The sequence below is a fragment of the Macaca nemestrina genome, chromosome 20 (genome assembly GCF_043159975.1).
Source record: "Macaca nemestrina isolate mMacNem1 chromosome 20, mMacNem.hap1, whole genome shotgun sequence".
In the NCBI taxonomy this organism is placed as follows: domain Eukaryota; kingdom Metazoa; phylum Chordata; class Mammalia; order Primates; family Cercopithecidae; genus Macaca; species Macaca nemestrina.
Window position 1 is genome coordinate 9,001,037 of NC_092144.1, and position 20,688 is coordinate 9,021,724.

The following is a 20,688-nucleotide window of genomic DNA, read 5'->3' on the forward strand; positions in this document are numbered from 1 at the left end:
ATGGTGGCACGCCCCCGTAATCCCAGCTACTCAGGAAGCTGAGGCAGGAGAATCACTTGAACCTGGGAGGCAGAGGTTGCAGTGAGCTGAGATCGTGCCATTACACTCCAGCCTCGACAACAAGAGTAAAATTCTGTCTCAAAAAATATATAAATAAAAATAAAGGGCCGGGCACGGTGGCTCACGCCTGTAATCCCAGCACTTTGGGAGGCCGAGGTGGGTGGATCACCTGAGGTCGGGAGTTCGAGACCAGCCTGACCAACATGGAGAAACCCCGTCTCTACTAAAAATACAAAATTAGCCGGGCGTGGTGGCACATGCCTATAATCCCAGCTACTACGGAGGCTGAGGCAGGAGAATTGCTTGAACCTGCGAGGCAGAGGTTGCGGTGAGCCGAGATCGTGCCATTGCACTCCAGCCTGGGCAACAAGAGTGAAACTCCGTCTCAAAATAATAATAATAATAATAAAATAAAAAAATAAAGGGCCAGGCGCAGTGGCTCACGCCTGTAATTCCAGAACTTTGGGAGGCCTGGGCGGGCGGATCACGAGATCAGAAGATCAAGACCATCCTGGCCAACATGGTGAAACGCCATCTCTACTAAAAGTACAAAAATTAGCCAGGCATGGTGGGGGGCACCTGTAGTCCCAGCTACTCGGGAGGCTGAGGCAGGAGAATCGCTTGAACCCGGGAGGCAGAGGCTGCAGTGAGCCGAGATCCCACCACTGCACTCCAGCCTGGACAACAGAGTGAGCCTCTGTCATAAAATAAAATAAAATAACATAGGCCAGGCGCGGTGGCTCAAGCCTGTAATCCCAGCACTTTGGGAGGCCGAGACGGGTGGATCACGAGGTCAGGAGATCGAGACCATCCTGGCGAACACGGTGAAACGCCGTCTCTACTAAAAATACAAAACAACTAGCCGGGCGAGGTGGCGGGCGCCTGTAGTCCCAGCTACTCGGGAGGCTGAGGCAGGAGAATGGCGGGAACCCGGGAGGCGGAGCTTGCAGTGAGCCGAGATCCAGCCACTGCACTCCAGCCTGGGCGACAGAGCGAGACTCCGTCTCAAAGAAAAAAAAAAAAAAAATAACATAACATAAAATAAAATAAAATAAAATAAAATAAAAAAGGCCAGGTGCAGTTGCTCATGCCGGTAATCCCAGCACTTTAGGAGGCCAAAGCAGGAGGCTCTGAGGCCAGTGGTTCTAGACCAGCCTGGGCAACATAGTGAGACCCCCATATTTTTTTTTTTTTTTTGAGACAGAGTCTCGCTCTGTGGCCCAGGCTGGAGTGCAGTGGTACAATCTTGGCTCACTGCTAGCTCCACCTCGTGGGTTCACACTATTCTCCTGCCTCAGCCTCCTGAGTAGCTGGGACTACAGGTGCCCACCACTACACCTGGCTAATTTTTTTGTATTTTTTTTAGTACAGACAGGGTTTCACTGTTAGCCAGATGGTCTCGATCTCCTGATCTTGTGATCCGCCCGCCTCAGCTTCCCAAAGTGCTGGGATTACAGGTGTGAGCCACCGTGCCTGGCCCCCCATCTCTATTTAAAAAAAATTTTTTTTTAAAGAAGAAATGCAACCGTTAAGACTGCATCTATCCCATGAACACAAAGCCTTGTCCCGCCCACTGCGCCGCCTATACACACTCGCTGGCAGCTCACCATGGATGATGATATTGAGGTGCTTGTAGTTGACAATGGCTCCAGCATGTGCAAGGCCAACTTTGCAAGTGACAATGTCCCCTGGGCTGTCTTCCTCTCCATCGTGGAGCATCCGCACACCAGGGCATTATGGTGGGCATAGGTCAGAAGGACTTCTACGTGGGTGAACAGGCCCAGAGCAAAAGATGTATAAAGGCCCACATTTCCTTACGATGGGGTTCCAATCCACTCTAAGCTCTTCCATGTTGTGCAAGATCACCTTCTTTGATTTCATACTACAAGAAACCTCTTCTTTATATTATTTTTTCTCACTTGATGTAAGTTCTTTCACCAGATGAGTTCGGATGCTTTAAGGCATAATAAAATGGTTTTTCACGTGCCTTAGATTCACTGAAATGGTCTGCTGCGTGATTTCTCATGTTTAGCAGACCAAAGACTAAAAGGAGGCCAGGTGTGGTGGTTCACGCCTGTAATCCCAGCACTTCGCAAAGCCGAGGTGGGCGGATCACTTCAGACCAGGAGTTCGAGACCACACTGACCAACATGATGAAACCCCAGGTCTACTAAAAATACAAAAATTAGCCGAGCATGGTGGTACGTGCCTGTGATCCTAGCTACTCCAGAGGCTGAGACAGGAGAATCGCTTGAACCCAGGAGGCAGAGGTTGCAGTGAGCCAAGATCATGCCATTGCACTCAAGCCTGGGCAACAGAGACAGACTGTCTCTCAAACTCAAACACACACACACACACTACACAGACAGAAAACACTTCATTCCTTACACTCATAAGGTTTCTCTCCATTGTAACTCTGAACATGAATATTAAAGACTATGGAATACCTCAAGGTTTTCTCACATTCTTTGCTGCATTATTTTGCTAGAGTTGACAAAAAAAAATGAACCCCACACATTGGATGGCTTAAACAACAGAAATTTATTTGCTTATAATTTTGGAGGCTGGAAGTCCAGGATCTAAGTGTAGATAAGGATGATTTCCTCTATAATGAGCCTTAAAAGAAGCATTTCCTCCAGGAATCTCTCCTTGCCTTGCAGGTAACCATTTCTGGTCACTTCACATAAACATCTGTTCCTGCTACCCTGGTATCTCTTTCACTTCTTGTAAGGAAACCAGTCATATTGAATGAGGGCCCCATTCTAACTGCCTCATTTTAAAATCACCTCTTTAAAAAACCCCATCTCCAAATACCACCACATCTCCAAATACCATCCCTTGAGGTCCTAGGGATGAAAGCCTTAATATGTTAATGGGTGGATGGGACATGGGACATAATCTACAACAGTGGTAACCTAACTTTTTGGCACCAGGGACCAGTTTCGCGGAAGACATTTTTCCCACGGACTAGAGATGGGGATTAACCTGTTCCAGTTCAGATCATCAGGCATTAGATTCTCATAAGGAGTGTGCAACCTAGATCCCCTGCATGTGCAGTTCACAATAGAGTTCATGCTCCTATGAGAATCTAATGTCGCTGCTGATCTGACAGAAAGTGGAGCTCAGGCAGTAATATTTGCTCATCCTACATTCACCTCCTGCTGTGCAGCCTGGATCCTAATAGGCCACAGACCAGTACCAATCCATGGCCCAGGGGTTTGGGGACCCCTGATCTAGGCCATTCCACTTATTATATTCATCAAGTTCTTCTCCAGCATACATTGGTGTATGATTAAAGCTTGTGGAACATAAAAAGGTTTTGCCACACTTCTTGAATTCATAGTTTCTCTCCAGTTTGTGTTCTAAAATGTTTATCAAGGACTGAGTAGCAGGCAAAGGCTTTCCCACATTCCTTACATCAATACGGCTTCTCTCCACTGAGAATCCTGACATATACCTTAAAGCTTGAGGAATAAGTGAGGATTTTCCACATTCCTTATAAACACAGGTTTTCTCCTAGTGGGAGTTTTGTGGTATCTGTCCTAAGGAGTCAATGAAGCCTTTCCCATATTTTCCATATACGTAGGGTTTCCTGCCACTGTGAATTCTTACAAGTTCATTGTGACCTGAGATAATAAAGAAGTGGTTCCAGATTCCCAACTCTCATAGCATTTTTCTACAATGTGACTTTGTTCACATCTTTCAGGTAAATGGGAACAACAGAGGGCTTTCCCACAATTCTAACATTGATAAGGTTTCTCTCCAGTGTGAGTTCTTTAATGATATGGAAAGGGAATTTTAAGAATTGAAGAATTGGCTGGGTGTGGTGACTCATGCCTGTAATCTCAGCACTTTGGGAGGTCAAACCGGGTGGATCACTGGAGGTCAGGGGTTCGAGACGAGCCTGACTAACATGGAGAATCCCTGCCTCCTCTAAAAATACAAAATTAGCCAGGCGTGGTGGTGCATGACTGCAATCCCAGCTACTTGGAAGGCTGAGGCAGAAGAATCACTTGAATCTGGGGGGGGCGGGGGCGGAGGTTGTGGTGAGTTGAGATTGAGCCATCGCACTCCAGCCTGGGCAACAAGAGCAAATCTCCATCTCAAAAAAAAAAAAAATTCAAGAATTTATCATACTACTTACATTCACAGGATTTCTTTACAGTGAGTTCACATACTTGAAATGAATTTAAATAACTGTAGGTTTTTCAACATTGCTTTACATTTTTAGGGTTTTTCTCCAGTGAGTTTGTTCTTCTCCAGCATACACTGGTGTATGATTAAAGCTTGTGGAACATAAAAAGGTTCTGCCACACTTCTTGATATTAAAAAGGATATTAAAAAGGAAAGATTATATAAATCTTTTCCAACATTTCTTATGCTGAAAGGGCATCTTTCTGGAGTAAATTCTCACACATTCAATAAGGTTTGAGTAACTATCTAGTGACGGCTTCTCAATATTCCTCACTTTCATGGGGCTCTGTTCACTATGAGTTCATGTTCAAGAAGGGCTGAGCATCAATTTTATATATATATATATATATATTTTTTTTTTTTTTTTTTTTTTTTTTTTTGAGACAGAGTCTCGCACTGTCGGCCAGGCTGGAGTACAGTAACGAGGTCTCGGCTCACTGCAAGCTCCACCTCCCGGATTCACGCCATTCTCCTGCCTCAGCTTCCTGAGTAGCTGGGACTACAGGTGCCCACCACCATGCCCAGCTAATTTTTTTTGTATTTTTAGTAGAGACAGTGTTTCACCGTGTTGGCCAGGATGGTCTCGATCTCCTGACCTCGTGATCCACCTGCCTCAGCCTCCCAAAGTGCTGGGATTACAGGTATGAGCCACCATGCCTGGCCTTTTTTTTCTTTTTTCTTTTTTTTTTTGAGAGTATCTCACTGTTGCCCAGGCTGGAGTGCAGTGTCACAATCTCGGCTCACTGCAACCTCTACCTCCTGGATTCCAGCGATTCAGTCTGGTCACGAACTCCCAACCTCAGGTGATTCACCTGCCTTGGCCTCCCAAAATGCATAAGCCACCGCACCCAGAATTTTAGTCAGAGCTTCAGTGACCTACAGGAAGGGAAATATCCAACTCCAGCCAACTCTATACATCCTGACCCAACTAAAGGGTGGGAAAAATTATGAAGTTCACAGTGCAGAGGCACAGACTCACTAAAAGAGTGACATCTAATCCCTGGACAATAGAACACTGCCCCTCTCCCCACAGCTTACCACCATTACTAGAGGCCTGCTTACAGCAGTTCCTCTTATCCAGTATGCCATGTCCAGCTAAGGAAAAATTACAAGCATACTAAAAGGCAAAAGTTAGTTTAAAGAGAAAGAGTAAGAACCAGAACCAGACAGAGCAGGATTGCTGAAATTATCAGACTGGGAATTTAAAACAATTATGATTGATATGCCCTGGGTTCTACTGGATAAAGCAGACAGCATCCAAGAACAGACAGACAGTGTAAATACAAAGAACGGAAATTCTAAGAACCACAAAGAATTGCAAGAGATTGAAGACAGCAACAGAAATGAAGAATGTCTTTGGTAGGCTTATTATTGGCCAGAAAACAACTAAAGAGCTTGAGAATATATCAGTAGAAACATCCACAACTGAAAAGCAAAGAGAAGAATAAAAAAACAAGATATAAGAACTGTGGAATACCTAGAAAAGTTGTATCCTACATATAAAGGAAATATCAGATGGAAAGAACAAAAAGGGAAAGAAACATTGGAAACAATAATGACAGAATTTCTCAAAATTAACTGACGCCAAAACACAAATCCAGGAGGCTAAGCAAACACCAAGCAGGACAAGCACCAAAAACCTATACCTAGGCATATCATTTAAAAATAACAGAGTATCAAAGATAACAAAAATGTTCATAGAAGCCTGAGGGGGAAAATGCTTTAAGTTTTGAGGATCAAGTATAAGAATTACATCCAACTTTGAGCATAGAAGTGAAGTAAAATAAAAATGTTTATTTTTCTAATTCTTAATTGATCTAACAGGTAACTTCTGAAAAACAGCTACAATGTATTAGATTACATATGCTAATTTTGTGTGTATATGCATATAAGTGAAATACAGTAATGAAGGAAGGTCTGAGGGAGGATTTAGGATTATTTTGATAGTATAAGGTACTAACACTACTCAAGAAACAGTACAGTATTATGAGAATTCAGGTAAATATTATGGCATGTGAAATATTTAAAGGATATACCACATTCCTTACCTTCCCAGGGTTTTGAGGTAATTTTAGATGTGTAAAAAAAAATTTCTGTGGAATTAATGTAAGGCTTCCTACATGCATTACAGGTAGAAGGCTTCTCTCCAGTTTGACTTCTTACACCTTCTAGAAGGTAGAAAACATTAATGTAAGCTTTTCCACAATCCTAATGGGGTTTCGGTCCACTCCAAGTTCCAATATGGTGTATTGGGTCACATTCCTTATTTTCACAGTAAAAGAAACTTTCTTTCCTTTTTTCCCCTCTATTTTCATATGGTCTACATCCAGACAACTTGCATGTGAATATTAAAATACAAATACAGTGAACATTCACAGGCTTTTCATGCACCTTACATTCATACAATTTCTCTCCTACGTAATTCCTCCGGTATGTAGAAAGGACTGAAGACTCAATGAAGGCTTTCCCATGTCTTACATTCATATAGTTTCTCTCCAGCATGGCTTTGCATGTGAATATTAAGGCTTTTGGACAATCTATAAATGTTTTTGCTTATTGCTTACTGTATTCACTTGCTAGAGCCGCCACAACAAACCACCACAGACTGGGTGGCTCGCACAAGAGAAGTTTATTTGCTCAAAGTTCTGGAAGCCCAAGATGAAGGTGCCAGCAGGGTTGGTGGTCTTGATAGAAGGATCTGTCCTGGCCCTCTGGCTTGCAGATGGCTATCATCTGATGACTTCACATCATCTTCTCTATTTGTCATCCCAGTTGTGTCTTTCTCTTCATATAGGGACGCCAGTCATACTGGATTAGGGATGTACCCTAACAGACTCAATTTAATCAAATAATTTTTTTTTTTTTTTTTTTTTGAGACGGAGTCTCATCGCCCAGACTGGAGTGCAGTGGCACGATCTCTGCTCACTGCAACCTCTGCTTCCTGGGTTCAAGCGATTCTCTTGCCTCAGCCTCCCAAGTAGCTGGGATTACAGGCACCCACCACCATGCCTGGCTAAATTTTTTGTATTTTTAGTAGAGCCAGGGTTTCGCCAGGTTGGCCTCAAACTCCTGACCTCAAGTGATCCGCCTACCTCAGCCTCCCAAAGTGCTGGCATTACAGGAATTAAATAATTTTCGTAGACTTTCTTCTCTCCAGAGCGAGTTCATTCATGTCTTTGAAGTGAACTGAAACAAATGAGAGCTTTCCCACATGTATTACATGGACAGAGTTTCTCACTAGTGAATTTGTTCATGTCTTCGAAGTGAACGGGGATGACTATAAGCTTTCCCGCACTGCTGACATTTATAGGGTTTCTCTTCTGTGTGAGTTTTTTCATGAATTCTAAAAGAACTGGAACACGTGAAGGCTTTCCCACACTCCTTACATTCATAGGGCTTCTCTCCAGTGTGAGTCCTTCCATGTATTTGAAATGAACTGGAATGGCTGAAGGCCTTTCCACACTGTTTACACTCGTAGGGTTTTTCTCCAGTGTGGATTCTCATGTGAATTTTAAGGTGGGTGGAATAGTTAAAAGCCTTCCCACATTCCTTACAGGTGTATGGTTTCTGGGCACTGTGCGTTCTCATGTGATTATTAAGACATGAGGGATATCCAAATACCTTCCCGCATATCTTACACTCACAGGCCTTCTCTTCAGTGTGAGTTCTCAAATGTCCACTAAGATTTGAGGAAACTGCAAAGGCTTTCCCACATTCAACACATACAAAAGGTTTCTCTCCAGTGTGAGTTCTTATATGTTGAATAAGGCGTGAGGATGTAAGGAAGGATTTCCCACATTCCTTACATTCGTAGGGCTTGTCTCCACTGTGAGATCGTACATGCATACTAAGGCCCGAGTACTGAGTGAAGGCTTTCCCACATTCCTTACATACATAGGGTTTCTCTCCAGTGTGAGTTCTTCCATGTATCTGAAATGAATTGGAATAATTGAAGGCTTTCCCACATTCCTTACATTCATATGGTTTCTCCCCAGTGTGGGTTCGCATGTGAATACTGAGGTAGGCTGGGTATCTATAGCCTTTTCCACATTCCTTACATTTGTAGGGCTTTTTTGCATTGAGGGTTTCTATAAGCACAGAAAGGCTTGTGGAGTCAATAAAACCTGGCCCATAATCCCTCCATTCATAGAGTTTTTCTCCATTGTGAGTTCTCATATGTGCCTGAAGGTATGAATCGTTAATGAAGGATTTTCCACAGTGACTACATCCAAATGACTTTTCTTGTGTGCTAGTTCTCTGGTATACAATATTTGGTGTCAGGCTGAAGATTTTTTCACTCTGATTAAACTTCTCACCAGTAGAGGTTTTCTCATGCAGAGTAAGGAAATCTTTTCCATACTGATTACAGTCACGAGTGCTCCCTGTACTTTGAGTTCTCATGTGCATCTTAAGGCAAGAGTGTTCACTGAAGACTTCTCCACATTGCTCACAGTCACAGAGTTCCCCTCCATTGTGTTTTCCTTCCTGTTGAAGGGATGATGATGATTTAAGGATTTTTCTCAAACATATTAACAGACGTACCCATCTGAACCTACAAACATTATAATGTTGATTATAATTGATGCCATTTTTATTACTCGCATTCAGGTCCTGCCCTGTAGATTTATTTTAAGTGGTACAACTTAACTCTTATTCTAGAATGTTGTGCCATTTACTTTAATCTTGGCTAGGTGTGGTGGCTCACGCCTGTAAATCCCAGCACGCTGGGAGCCCAAGTCGGGGCAGATCACCTGAGGTCAGGAGTTCAAGACCAGTTTGGCCAACATGGTGAAACCCTGTCTCTACTAAAAATACAAAAATTTATTTTTGGGCTTGGTGGCACATGCCTGTAATCCCAGCTACTTGGGAGGCTGAGCACAAGAATCGCTTGAACCTGGGAGGCAGAGGTTGCTGTAAGCCGAGATCGTGCCACTGCACTCCAGCCTGGGCAACAAAGTGAGACGCCATCTCAAGATAATAATAATAATAATGAAAACATATTTCTGTAGAATTCCAAGAAATTGTTTTTGAAATTCAGTGTCTAGATGGGTGCAGTAGCTCACATTTGTAATCTCAGCATTTTGGGAGGCAAAGGTGGGTGGATCATTTGAATCCAGGAGTTAGAGATCAGCCTGGGCAACATGGCGAAACTCCATCTCTACAAAAAATATCAAAAAATTAGCTGGGTTGGGCGCGGTGGCTCACACCTGTAATCCTAGCACTTTGGGAGGCCAAGGCGGGTGGATCACAAGGTCAGGAGATCGAGACCATCCTGGCTAACATGGCAAAACCCCATCTCCACTAAAAATACAAAAAAATTAGCCAGGCGTGGTGGTGGGCGCCTGTAGTCCCAGCTACTCGGGAGGCTGAGGCAGGAGAATGGCATGAACTCAGGAAGCGAGTTTGCAGTGAGCCGAGATCGTGCCACTGCACTCCAGCCTGGGTGACAGAGCAAGACTCCATCTCAAAAAAAAAAAAAAAAAAATTAGCTGGGCATGGTAGTGCATTCCTGTAGTCCCAACCACGTAGGAGGCTGAGGTGGGAGGATCACTTGAGCCAAGAGGTCCAGGCTTCAGTGAGCCATGTTTGTGCCACTGCACTCCAGCCTGGGTGACACAGCAAGACCTCGTCTCGACAAAAAAAAACAAAAACAATTCATAGCCTAAGCCAGATGTGGTGGCTCATGCCTGTAATTCCAGCGCTTCTGTAAACTGAGGCGGAGGATCACTTGAGCACAGGAGTTCGAGACTAGCCTGGGCAACACAGCGAGACCCTGTCTCCACAAAAATTTTAAAGAATTAGCTGGGTGTGGTGGTACATGCCTGTAGTCCCAGCTACTAAGGGAGGCTGAGGTAGGAGGATCACTTGAGCCCAGGAGGTCAAGACATGATTGCACCAGTGCACTCCAGGCTGGGTGACAGAGCAATACTTCGTTTCAAAAAAACACCAAAACAAAACTCAATGCCTAGTTACATATGTGGGAATGTGTAAAAGCTCTGAAGAAACAAGTTTCACAATACATTTGGAGCATCCCCAGATTCTTTGCTTCCTCTTGTGTGTATGCAACTTCTCTCAAATATCTCTTATTTTTGCTGACTTCCCATAATAGAATTCCTGATTTTCTCTGAGGGTGGAAGATAAAAAATATCCCTTGCAAATCTTACCAATTGCATCCCAATGGATGTCTGACCCGTCAAAGAGTCCTGCTGAAGTGTAGACCATTGGGTTTCAAGTTGCATTTCCCATCCTGAAATAAAACAGACAGACAAAGAAAAGGACTCAGGCTAGGCGCTGTGGCTCACGCCTGTAATCCCAGCACTTTGGGAGGCTAAGGCAGGTGGATCACTTGAGGTCAGGAGTTTGAGACCAGCCTGGCCAACATGGCGAAACCCTATCTCTACTAAAAATACAGAAGTTAGCTGGGCGTGGTGGTGAGCACCTGTAATCCCAGCTACTCACGGGGCTGAGGCTGAAGAATCTCTTGAATCTGGGAGGCAGAGGTTGCAAGGAGCTGAGATCACACCACTGCATTCCAGCCTTGGCAACGAGTGAACCACAACAAGAACAAATGAAAGGATTTGCAGAATGAAATGGAAAGAGTTGAAAACAATATGACTTGTTTCTATTTGTTTCAAATTAAACATGGCAAGAAAAAGCAGAAAGACATTTGGGGATCTGGGCTACATTAAAAATTTGGTTTTGATGTAAACGATCCAAAGGGGGTAAAACTGGCCAAGACAAGGACATGTGGTAAAACTTTTCAATCGTTTATTCCAAATTGATGCTATGAAAATTAAAACTGATAGTGAATAGAGAGTATCAGGAAATAAAAGTAGGAAATTTCTGAAAAAAGAGCGTATATCTAAACAAAGAAATGTTCCAAGACCCCAGGTGGATGCCTGAATCATGGCTAGTTCTGAACCCTGTACATACTGTGATTCTTCGATCTGGTAACTGAGATGACCACTACGTGACTGACAGGTGGTGTACACAGCACAGATATATTGGACAAATGGATGATTCACATCCCAGGCAGGATGACATAAGATTTCATCATGCTACTGAGAACGATGAGAAATTTAAAACTTATGAATTGTTTTATTTCTTTTTTTTTTTTTTTTTTTGAGACGGAGTCTGGCTCTGTCGCCCAGGCTGGAGTGCAGTGGCCGGATCTCAGCTCACTGCAAGCTCCGCCCCCCGGGTTTACGCCATTCTCCTGCCTCAGCCTCCTGAGTAGCTGGGACTACAGGCGCCCGCCGCCTCGCCTGGCTAGTTTTTTGTATTTTTTAGTAGAGACGGGGTTTCACCGTGTTCGCCAGGATGGTCTCGATCTCCTGACCTAGTGATCCGCCCGTCTCGGCCTCCCAAAGTGCTGGGATTACAGGCTTGAGCCACTGCGCCCGGCCGAATTGTTTTATTTCTAGAATTTTTTTTTTTTTTTTTTTTTTGCAGAGTGGGGGTCAGTGGCGGGGGTCTCACTCTGTCACCCAGGCTAGAGTACAGTGGTGCAATCACATCTCACCACAGCCTTAACCTCCCAGTCTCAATCAATCCTCACAGCTCAGTCTCCTGAGTTGCTGGGACAGCAGGTGCATCCCACCACCTCCGGCTAATTTTTGTATTTTTTGTGGAAACAAGGGTCTCGGTATGTTGCCCAGGCTGGTCTTGAACTCCTGTGCTCAATGATTTCACCCACCTAGGCCTCCCAATGTGTGGGGATTATAGGTGTGGGGCACCATGCCTAGCCAAGTTTTCCATTTAATATTTTTGGAGCATGGTTGAATGCAGATAACTGAAACTGTGAAAAGTGAAATCACAGACAAGGGGGGACTGTTCTGTAAGTAAAAGCGTGTGGGAAGTTAAATATTTCCTAACTTTATCTAAACCTGCATGGAGAAAGTACATGTTAAAAAGTTTCCTAATTATGCTTCCAAACGGACTGAACTTCTCATCAACCAGAGTTGTTCTTCATGAACACTCACCTTGGAGAACTCCTCCCCGAACTGTCCTTGACTCTTCTTGTTCCAACCAAGAGATCAGACTGGGTTTGATGATCTGACCTCCTGAGCACAGAGAAATACATTAATGGAAGAGGCTCATACAAGAGATTACAAACCTTTCTATGATTCAGGAACTACAGACCTAATGACAGTGGTGAAGCTATTTCAAAAGGGCTAAAAATGCAAATAACAACTCTGACTGTGCCCCAAACAGTCTGGTTACTTCTGTCCCCTAAAACCGAAATCCAGGCTTATGTACACATTTAAAAAGCACTAAGACTTTTGATCAAACACAAAATAATGGCCAGGTGTGGTGGCTCATGCCTGTAATTCCAGCACTTTGGGAGACTGAGGCAGGAGGATCACTTGAGGTCAGGAGTTCGAGACCAGCCTGGCCAACATGATGAAACCCCATCTCTTCTAAAAATACAAAAATAAAAAAAAAATTAGCCAGGTGTGGTGGCGCATGCCGGTAATCCCAGCTATTCCCAGCTGTTCGGGAGGCTGAGGCACAAAAATTGCTTAAACCCAGGAGGCAGAGGTTGCAGTGAGCCGAGATCATGTCAATGCACTCCAGCCTGCATGACAGAGTAACTGTCTCAAAACAACAAGAACGACAACAACAACAAATACGAAATAAGGAAGTATAACAGAGATCTTCGTTCTTCTGGGGAAACAACTACCCCAGCGTTTTCGAAAACATTATTATGCATCAGAGTCATCCAGAGAACTTTTCTTTTTTTTTTTTTTGAGATGGAGTCTCGCTCTGTTGCCCAGGCTGGAGTGCAGTGGCTGGATCTCGGCTCACTGCAAGCTCCGCCTCCCGGGTTTACGCCATTCTCCTGCCTCAGCCTCCTGAGTAGCTGGGACTACAGGCGCCCGCCACCTCGCCTGGCTAGTTTTTTTGTATTTTTTAGTAGAGACGGGGTTTCACTGTGTTAGCCAGGATGGTCTCGATCTGACCTCGTGATCTGCCCATCTCCGCCTCCCAAAGTCCTGGGATTAAGAGAACTTTTCAAATACAGATGATTGGACTCCAACTTCAGGTTTCTGGGTGCAGAAGGAAAATGTACATTTTTTTTTTTTTTTTTTTTTTGAGACGGAGTCTCGCTGTGTCTCCCAGGCTGGAGTGCAGTGGCGTGATCTCGGCTCACTGCAAGCTCCGCCTCCCGGGTTCACGCCATTCTCCCGCCTCAGCCTCCCAAGTAGCTGAGACTACAGGCGCCCGTCACCACGCCCGGCTAGTTTTTTGTATTTTTAGTAGAGACGGGGTTTCACCATGTTAGCCAGGATAGTCTCGATCTCCTGACCTCGTGATCCACCCGCCTCGGCCTCCCAAAATGCTGGGATTACAGGCTTGAGCCACCGCGCCCGGCCAGAAAATGTACATTTCTAACAGGCAGATGGTGTTGCTATTAATCTTTTTTTTTTTTTTTTTGAGACGGAGTCTCGCTCTGTCACCCAGGCTGGAGTGCAGTGGCCGGATCTCAGCTCAGTGCAAGCTCCGCCTCCCGGGTTCACGCCATTCTCCTGCCTCCGCCTCCCGAGTAGCTGGGACTACAGGCGTCCGCCACCTCGGCCGGCTAGTTTTTTGTATTTTTTAGTAGAGACGGGGTTTCACCGTGTTAACCAGGATGGTCTCGATCTCCTGACCTCGTGATCCGCCCGTCTCGGCCTCCCAAAGTGCTGGGATTACAGGCTTGAGCCACCGCGCCCGGCCGTTGCTATTAATCTTGGACCACATTTTGAGAATGGTCACAGTAGATTAAAATCTATTTAGGACAGGGACTATGTCTCTATTATTTCTCTTTGTATTCGGAGTTGACATTGCCAATGCTGCAAAACAGTAAGTACATATCAGTTCCATAGGAGGCTGCAAGGGATGAGGCCAGTCTTACCCACTGTGGCCAGGTTCTTGTAGTTCTCCAGCATCACGTCACTGTAGAGGCTTCTCTGAGTTGGGTCCAGTAAAGTCCACTCCTCCTGGGTAAAGTCCACAGCCACATCGTCGAAGGTCACTGAATCCTAAAGCATCACACACAACGCTGGTTGGAGCCAAGTAACAAGTCCATCAGCATTTAATTGGAGAATGAGGAAGGGGGACCCAATGCCTACGCAGGATTCCAAGGGCTGCTATGACCAGCCCCAGGGTTTAGGGTCCTAGAAACTCCTCACTCCCTAAACATGCTCACTGTCATCTCCTCCACTCATAGCTCATTAATGGCACGCCTTGAATATGAATTTATCTCAGCACAGCCAGACTAGGAAGATCTCTCTTTTTTTTTTTTTTTTTTTTTCCTGAAATGGAGTCTCACTCTGTCACCCAGGCTGGAGTACAGTGGTGCGATCTCAGCTCACTGCAACCTCCACCTCCTGGGTTCAAGTAATTCTCCTGCCTCAGCCTCCCAAGTAGCCGAAATTACAGGCACGTGCCACCATTTCCGGCTAATTTTTTGTATTTTTAGTAGACATGGGGTTCCACCATACTGGCTAGGCTGGTCTCGAACTCCTGACCTCATGATCTGCCCCCTTTGGCCTCCCAAAGTGCTGGGATTACAGGCATGAGCCACCGTGCCTGGCCGAGATCTCATCTTATTTCCATCTATTTGAGCACATTGCTCAGCACATTCCAGACATCTGATCAATGCTGATAAACAACTTGAGGAAAGGACACTTTATTTTTTTTTATTTTTTTGAGACAGAGTCTCGCTCTGTTGTCCAGGCTAGAGTGCAGTGCTGCAATCACAGCTCACTGCAGCCTCAACTTCCAGGGCTCAAGTGATCCTCCCACTTCAGCCACCCAAGTAGCTGGGAGTCCAGTCATGCACCACTTTGCCCAGCTAATTTTTAAATTTTTTGTAGAGACAGGGTCTCACTATGTTGCTCAGGCTGGTCTTGAACTCCTGTACTCAAGCAATCTGCCCGCCTCAGACTCCTAAAGTACTGGGATTATGGGTGTAAGCCACCATGACCGGCCTGAGATGATTTCCAAGTTAACACCTTCCTATATGGGAGGCCCCATTCTTTGGGTAAATTCAAATGGGGATTCAGTCCTTGAATGACTCTTTATTTGCTTTAAGAAGCGTGGAGACGCCGGGCGTGGTGGCTCACTCCTGTAATCCCAGCACTTTGGGAGGCTGAGGCAGGCGGATCACGAGGTCAAGAGATCGAGACCATGGTGAAACCCCGTCTCTACTAAAAATACAAAAAATTAGCCGGGTGCCGTGGTGGGCGCCTGTAGTCCCAGCTACTTGGGAGGCTGAGGCCAGAGAATGGCGTGAACCCGGGAGGCGGAGCTTGCAGTGAGCCGAGATCGCGCCACTGCACTCCAGCCTGGGCAAAAGAGCAAGACTCCGTCTCAAAAAAAAAAAAAACAAAGAAGCCCGGAGACAAGTCTGTCTAGAGGGAAATGTGTCTACCTGGTGGATGCAAGTATGTCACTGCGTATAAGGACACAGCTGCTTTTTACCTGATAACAACCTGTTAGGCAGTCAGACGCTATCCTTCCTGCTGGTGTCTTTTCTTCATGAAGGCAAACTGGGTCCCCAGAAAGATAATGTCCTGTAAGAAAACGAAAGGCATGAGAACCCCGAGCAGACCATAATCCCCACATCCACCTACCTAGAGGTCATTACCTCCTAGTATGAAATTCCCATATATTCCTGCAAAATCAGGAAAACACACATGAGGCCAGTTGCAGTGGCTCACATCTGTAATCCTAGTGCTCTGGGAGGTTGAGGTGGGAGGACTGCTTGAGGCGAGGAGTTTGAAATCAGCCTGGGCAACACAGTGAGACTCTGTATCTACAAAAACATTTTACAACGAGCCTGGCGTGGTAATGCACACCTGCAGTCTCACCTCCCTGGGGAGGCTGAGGCAGGAAGATTGCTAAGCCTAGGAGTTCAAGACCACCCTGGGCAACATAGTGAACATAGACCCCCTCATCTCTATAAAAATAATTTTTTAATCAGTCAGGCACGGTGGCATGTGCCTGTAGTTCCAGATACTTGGGAGGCGGAGGTGGAAGGATTGCTTGAGCCCAGGAGTTTGAGGCTGTGGTGAACTATGAACATACCACTGCACTCCAGCCTGGGCAAAAGAGTGAGACTTTGTATCAGAAAAAAGAAAGAAAGAAAGAAAACACAAACATACAACCTACTGCCATACAATGCCGGAGCAGTCCTAAAGGTGACGATGAGCCGTGCTGCCCGTCAGGAAAAGTACAACGGTGTCATTTCACCCATAAGAAAACATACACCCAGAGCATGTGACTCTAGCATGCTGATTAAAATTCATGCAGGAGATTATGCAGCACTCTTTCCAAAACTCATAGCCAGGCAAGGGCTAACTCACAAAAGAGCACGTTCCGGCCCCGCTCAGCACCTCCCAAACGAATTAGCAACATGACCAGCAGCCCAAACCACTAGCCCCTATATTGTGCAGAGAGAACCTAGGGCAGGATATCCAAAAAAGAGCAACAGGGCTTACCATGGGACAAATCAACAGCTGCCATCCTGTGAGATGAGAATGTGCCAGAACCCTCCTTTCATTGATGCCAACATCACTTCAGGACACCTCATTAATCTAAATGGACAGTGGCAATCTCCATTCCTCTTTAAACAGGGTTACTGGGATTCCTGTTGGTATTAATCAATAATCAACAAGCAATACTTCATCATCAGTCATCAAAACATATACATTGGCTGGGGCAGTAGCTCATGCCTGTAATCCCAGCATTTTGGGAGGCTAGGGTGGGAGGATTGCTTCAGCCCAGAAGTTTGAGACCAGCCTCGACAACATAGCAAGACCCTATCTCTAAAGAAATAAAAATAAAAATAAGTAAAAAAAAAAAAAAAAAAAAAAAAAAAATTGAAGCGGTAAACCAGAACCTGAATGCAAGTACAAGTTTTGCACACACACATTAAAAAAAAAAAAAAAAAAAAAAGGCCGGGCGCGGTGGCTCAAGCCTGTAATCCCAGCACTTTGGGAGGCCGAGACGGGCGGATCACGAGGTCAGGAGATCGAGACCATCCTGGTTAACACGGTGAAACCCCGTCTCTACTAAAAAAAAAATACAAAAAACTAGCCGGGCGAGGTGGCGGGCGCCTGTAGTCCCAGCTACTCAGGAGGCTGAGGCAGGAGAATGGCGTGAACCCGGGAGGCGGAGCTTGCAGTGAGCTGAGATCCGGCCACTGCACTCCAGCCTGGGCGACAGAGCGAGACTCCGTCTCAAAAAAAAAAAAAATAGGCCGGGCGCGGTGGCTCAAGCCTGTAATCCCAGCACTTTGGGAGGCCGAGACGGGTGGATCACGAGGTCAGGAGATCGAGACCATCCTGGCTAACACGGTGAAACCCGGTCTCTACTAAAAAATACAAAAAAAAACTAGCCGGGCGAGGTGGCGGGCGCCTGTAGTCCCAGCTACTCGGGAGGCTGAGGCAGGAGAATGGCGTGAACCCGGGAGGTGGAGCTTGCAGTGAGCTGAGATCCGGCCACTGCACTCCAGCCTGGGCGACAGAGCGAGACTCCGTCTCAAAAAAAAAAAAAATAGGCCGGGCGCGGTGGCTCAAGCCTGTAATCCCAGCACTTTGGGAGGCCGAGACGGGTGGATCACGAGGTCAGAAGATCGAGACCATCCTGGCTAACACGGTGAAACCCCGTCTCTACTAAAAAATACAAAAAAAAACTAGCCGGGCGAGGTGGCGGGCGCCTGTAGTCCCAGCTACTCGGGAGGCTGAGGCAGGAGAATGGCGTGAACCCGGGAGGCGGAGCTTGCAGTGAGCTGAGATCCGGCCACTGCACTCCAGCCTGGGTGACAGAGCGAGACTCCGTCTCAAAAAAAAAAAAAAATAATAATAATAATAATAATAATAATAAAAAAACCTCGGCCGGGCGCGGTGGCTCAAGCCTGTAATCCCAGCACTTTGGGAGGCCGAGACGGGCAGATCACGAGGTCAGGAGATCGAGACCATCCTGGCTAACACAGTGAAACCCCGTCTCTACTAAAAATACAAAAACTTAGCCGGGCGAGGTGGCGGGCGCCTGTAGTCCCAGCTACTCAGGAGGCTGAGGCAGGAGAATGGCGTAAACCCGGGAGGCGGAGCTTGCAGTGAGCTGAGATCCGGCCACTGCACTCCAGCCTGGGCGACAGAGCGAGACTCCGTCTCAAAAAAAAAACAAAAAAAACAAACAAAAAAAACCTCACAATACACTTTTAAGTATTGGGTAGCCTCAACAGGGCCTTGATTGGAAACACTCAAATCAAACAAACCTGCACTCCCAGGTCATACTGTCAGAGAGGCAAGGCCAAACCGCTCTGTGCCTAACACTGGTCTGTTATATGGGTCTTCAAAGAGAAGACCTTTTCACAGTATTTATCTGGTTAATTTTTTTCCACCGAAGTTTGGTTTTACGTGGCCAGGCAGGGTGGCTCACACCTGTAACCCCAGCACTTTGGGAGGCCGAGGCCAGCGGATCATGAGGTCAGGAGTTCAAGACCAGCCTGACCAACACAGTAGAAACCCCGTCTCTACTAAAAATACAAAAATTAGCCAGGCATGGTGGCGTGCACCTGTAATCCCAGCTACTTAGGAGGCTGAGGCAGGAGAATCGCTCAAACCTGGGAAGTGGAAGTTGCTGTAAGCCAAGATCGCGCCACTGCACTCCAGCCTAGGTGGGTGACAGAGCAAGACTCCATCTCAAAAAAAAAAAAAAAAAAAAAAAAAAATTAATGACAATCATTAAACATGAAACAGTGGCTCAAACAATGACCTACAGAATGAGAGTCAAATAATGATAAACAGTGAACGTTCCACAGTTAATTATCCATGAACCAAATTCACAAAAACTCTACAGGCCTCATTCTACCAATAAGACTAAAACCCTAAAGTCACAAAAACCACAGTTCTGGACTCCCGGTATGGATCACATCTACTCCCAGGGGTCTCAAACTGGGGGTCCTAGGGCTGACTAAGCCCACAAATATTCAGTTTGGTGGCATCTGTATAGAGTATTTTACTTTCTTTCTTTCTTTTTTTTTTTTTTTTGGAGAGATGGAGTCTTGCTATGTTGCCCAGGCTGATCTTAAACTCCTGGGCTCAAGAGATCTTCCTGCCTCAGCCTCTCAAAGTGCTGGGATCACAGGTGTGAGCCACTGTACCCAGCCAACTTTTTTTTTTTCATTGATATATAATCAATGTAGCTTAAAATACACACATCCTTTGTTTTTTTGTTTGTTTTTTTGAAACAGAGTCTCACTCTGTCACCCAGGCTGGAGTGCAGTGGCATGATCTCGGCTCACTGCAACCTCCGCCTCCTGGGTTCAAGTGATTCTCCTGCCTTAAGCCTCCCAAGTAGCTGGGATTACAAGACCCCACCACCACACCCAGCTAATTTTTTTTTTTTTTTTTTTTTTTTTGGATTTTTAGTAGAGACGGGATTTCACCATCTTGGCCAGCCTGGTTTTGAACTCCTTAATCCAACCACCCAGTTAACTGTAAATTTGATGATTGTGACACTAAAATAATAAAGCCTTCATCCTTTCCTTCTGGAGGTCTCATTGTGAAGCTCTCTTGGGATGCACGGGCCTAGGAACTCCATTCGAAGAGAATAAGTTATTATTTTTAGTATTCTTTAGCACAAAGACTTGGCGGTCTACAAACGTTAGTATTCATATACACAAATATGCACACCCTATAAACCTAGTATCTTTATCTTTCGCCATGAAAGTAATAGTCAAAAATAAAATACAACGCACAAAGACGAAACCAAACTTACAGATGAAATATTCGTTTGCATAAGAAAAGACAGAAAAGGCCCCCTAGAACCAACTTTCACCCAGTGCTTACCGAACTCAGAAATCGCCAGGTCCCTGAACCGGAAGGACCCTGGGGACGGAGCCAACGTGGATGCAAAAGGCGGAAATTATTTTCCCGCTGGAAAAAAAATTCACAAACGCTGCTTTGGAGGCCTTTGGAGAGGGGAGCACAGATGAAAACACCCTGCGGACACCGCAACTAGACGCCCGACTCCTCCCGGGGAGCGACGGTCCGAGCGGACGCCAGCGGCCCCTACGGACGCGAGAGGAGTGGGCCAGGCCTCTCTAAGGTCCGGGCCAAACCGGTCCTTTACCCCTAAAGCACTTCATCTCCGCGGAACTCACCAACGACAGAGGCCCTAACTCTGAAAGGCAAAAAGACTCTCAGGCGCTCACAGCTGACGTCACAGAAAGAAGGGCGCCCCGCTGACGTCATTTCAGCTCTCCGCCACGGGCAGGGCGGGGTTTTGGTACTAGAGTTTCTGCCACGTAAGACCTCCTCGAGGCAGAAAAATTCTAGTTTTCTCCTGCTTGACTGCGGAGGACGTTAGGGTGGGCTCAGCGCGGGGGCTGCAGGCAGAAGTGGGCCCAGAGGACAAGGTCGAGGTTAGAGCCAGGCC

General features: G+C 45.9%; 1 protein-coding gene across 5 annotated transcripts; it reads right to left on the reverse strand.

Annotated features, from left to right (window-relative positions):
• Positions 1–6,028: 6,028 nt before the first annotated feature.
• On the reverse strand, positions 6,029–20,426 carry LOC105479771 (zinc finger protein 426). 5 transcript variants are annotated; one of them, XM_071086816.1, is made up of 8 exons: positions 20,100–20,426; positions 18,872–18,949; positions 16,743–16,891; positions 15,724–15,815; positions 14,153–14,279; positions 12,237–12,317; positions 10,419–10,501; positions 6,029–8,739 (listed from the first exon to the last, which is right to left on the reverse strand). In XM_071086816.1, exons 3-8 carry the CDS (start codon positions 16,765–16,767, stop codon positions 7,492–7,494), a joined length of 1,656 nt encoding a protein of 551 aa, XP_070942917.1. In that variant the 5' UTR covers positions 16,768–16,891; positions 18,872–18,949; positions 20,100–20,426; the 3' UTR covers positions 6,029–7,491. The 5 variants fall into 5 exon arrangements, with proteins under 5 accessions (XP_070942917.1, XP_011736361.1, XP_011736443.1 ...); XM_011738059.3 differs by lacking the exon at positions 18,872–18,949; XM_071086818.1 differs by lacking the exon at positions 10,419–10,501 and having other exon boundaries at positions 8,560–8,739; positions 20,100–20,418.
• Positions 20,427–20,688: the final 262 nt, after the last annotated feature.

What these genes read in the sequence shown, in the direction of transcription:
- LOC105479771 (XM_011738059.3), bottom strand. Translation starts at nt 16,767, where the DNA reads ATGGCAGCTGTTGATTTGTCCCATG. An exon ending in GCCTAACAGGTTGTTATCAG is followed by an intron (nt 14,280 to 15,723) that starts GTAAAAAGCAGC and finishes GTGATGCTTTAG; the next exon opens with GATTCAGTGACCTTCGACGA. An exon ending in CATCCATTGGGATGCAATTG is followed by an intron (nt 8,740 to 10,418) that starts GTAAGATTTGCA and finishes TCCCTTCAACAG; the next exon opens with GAAGGAAAACACAATGGAGG.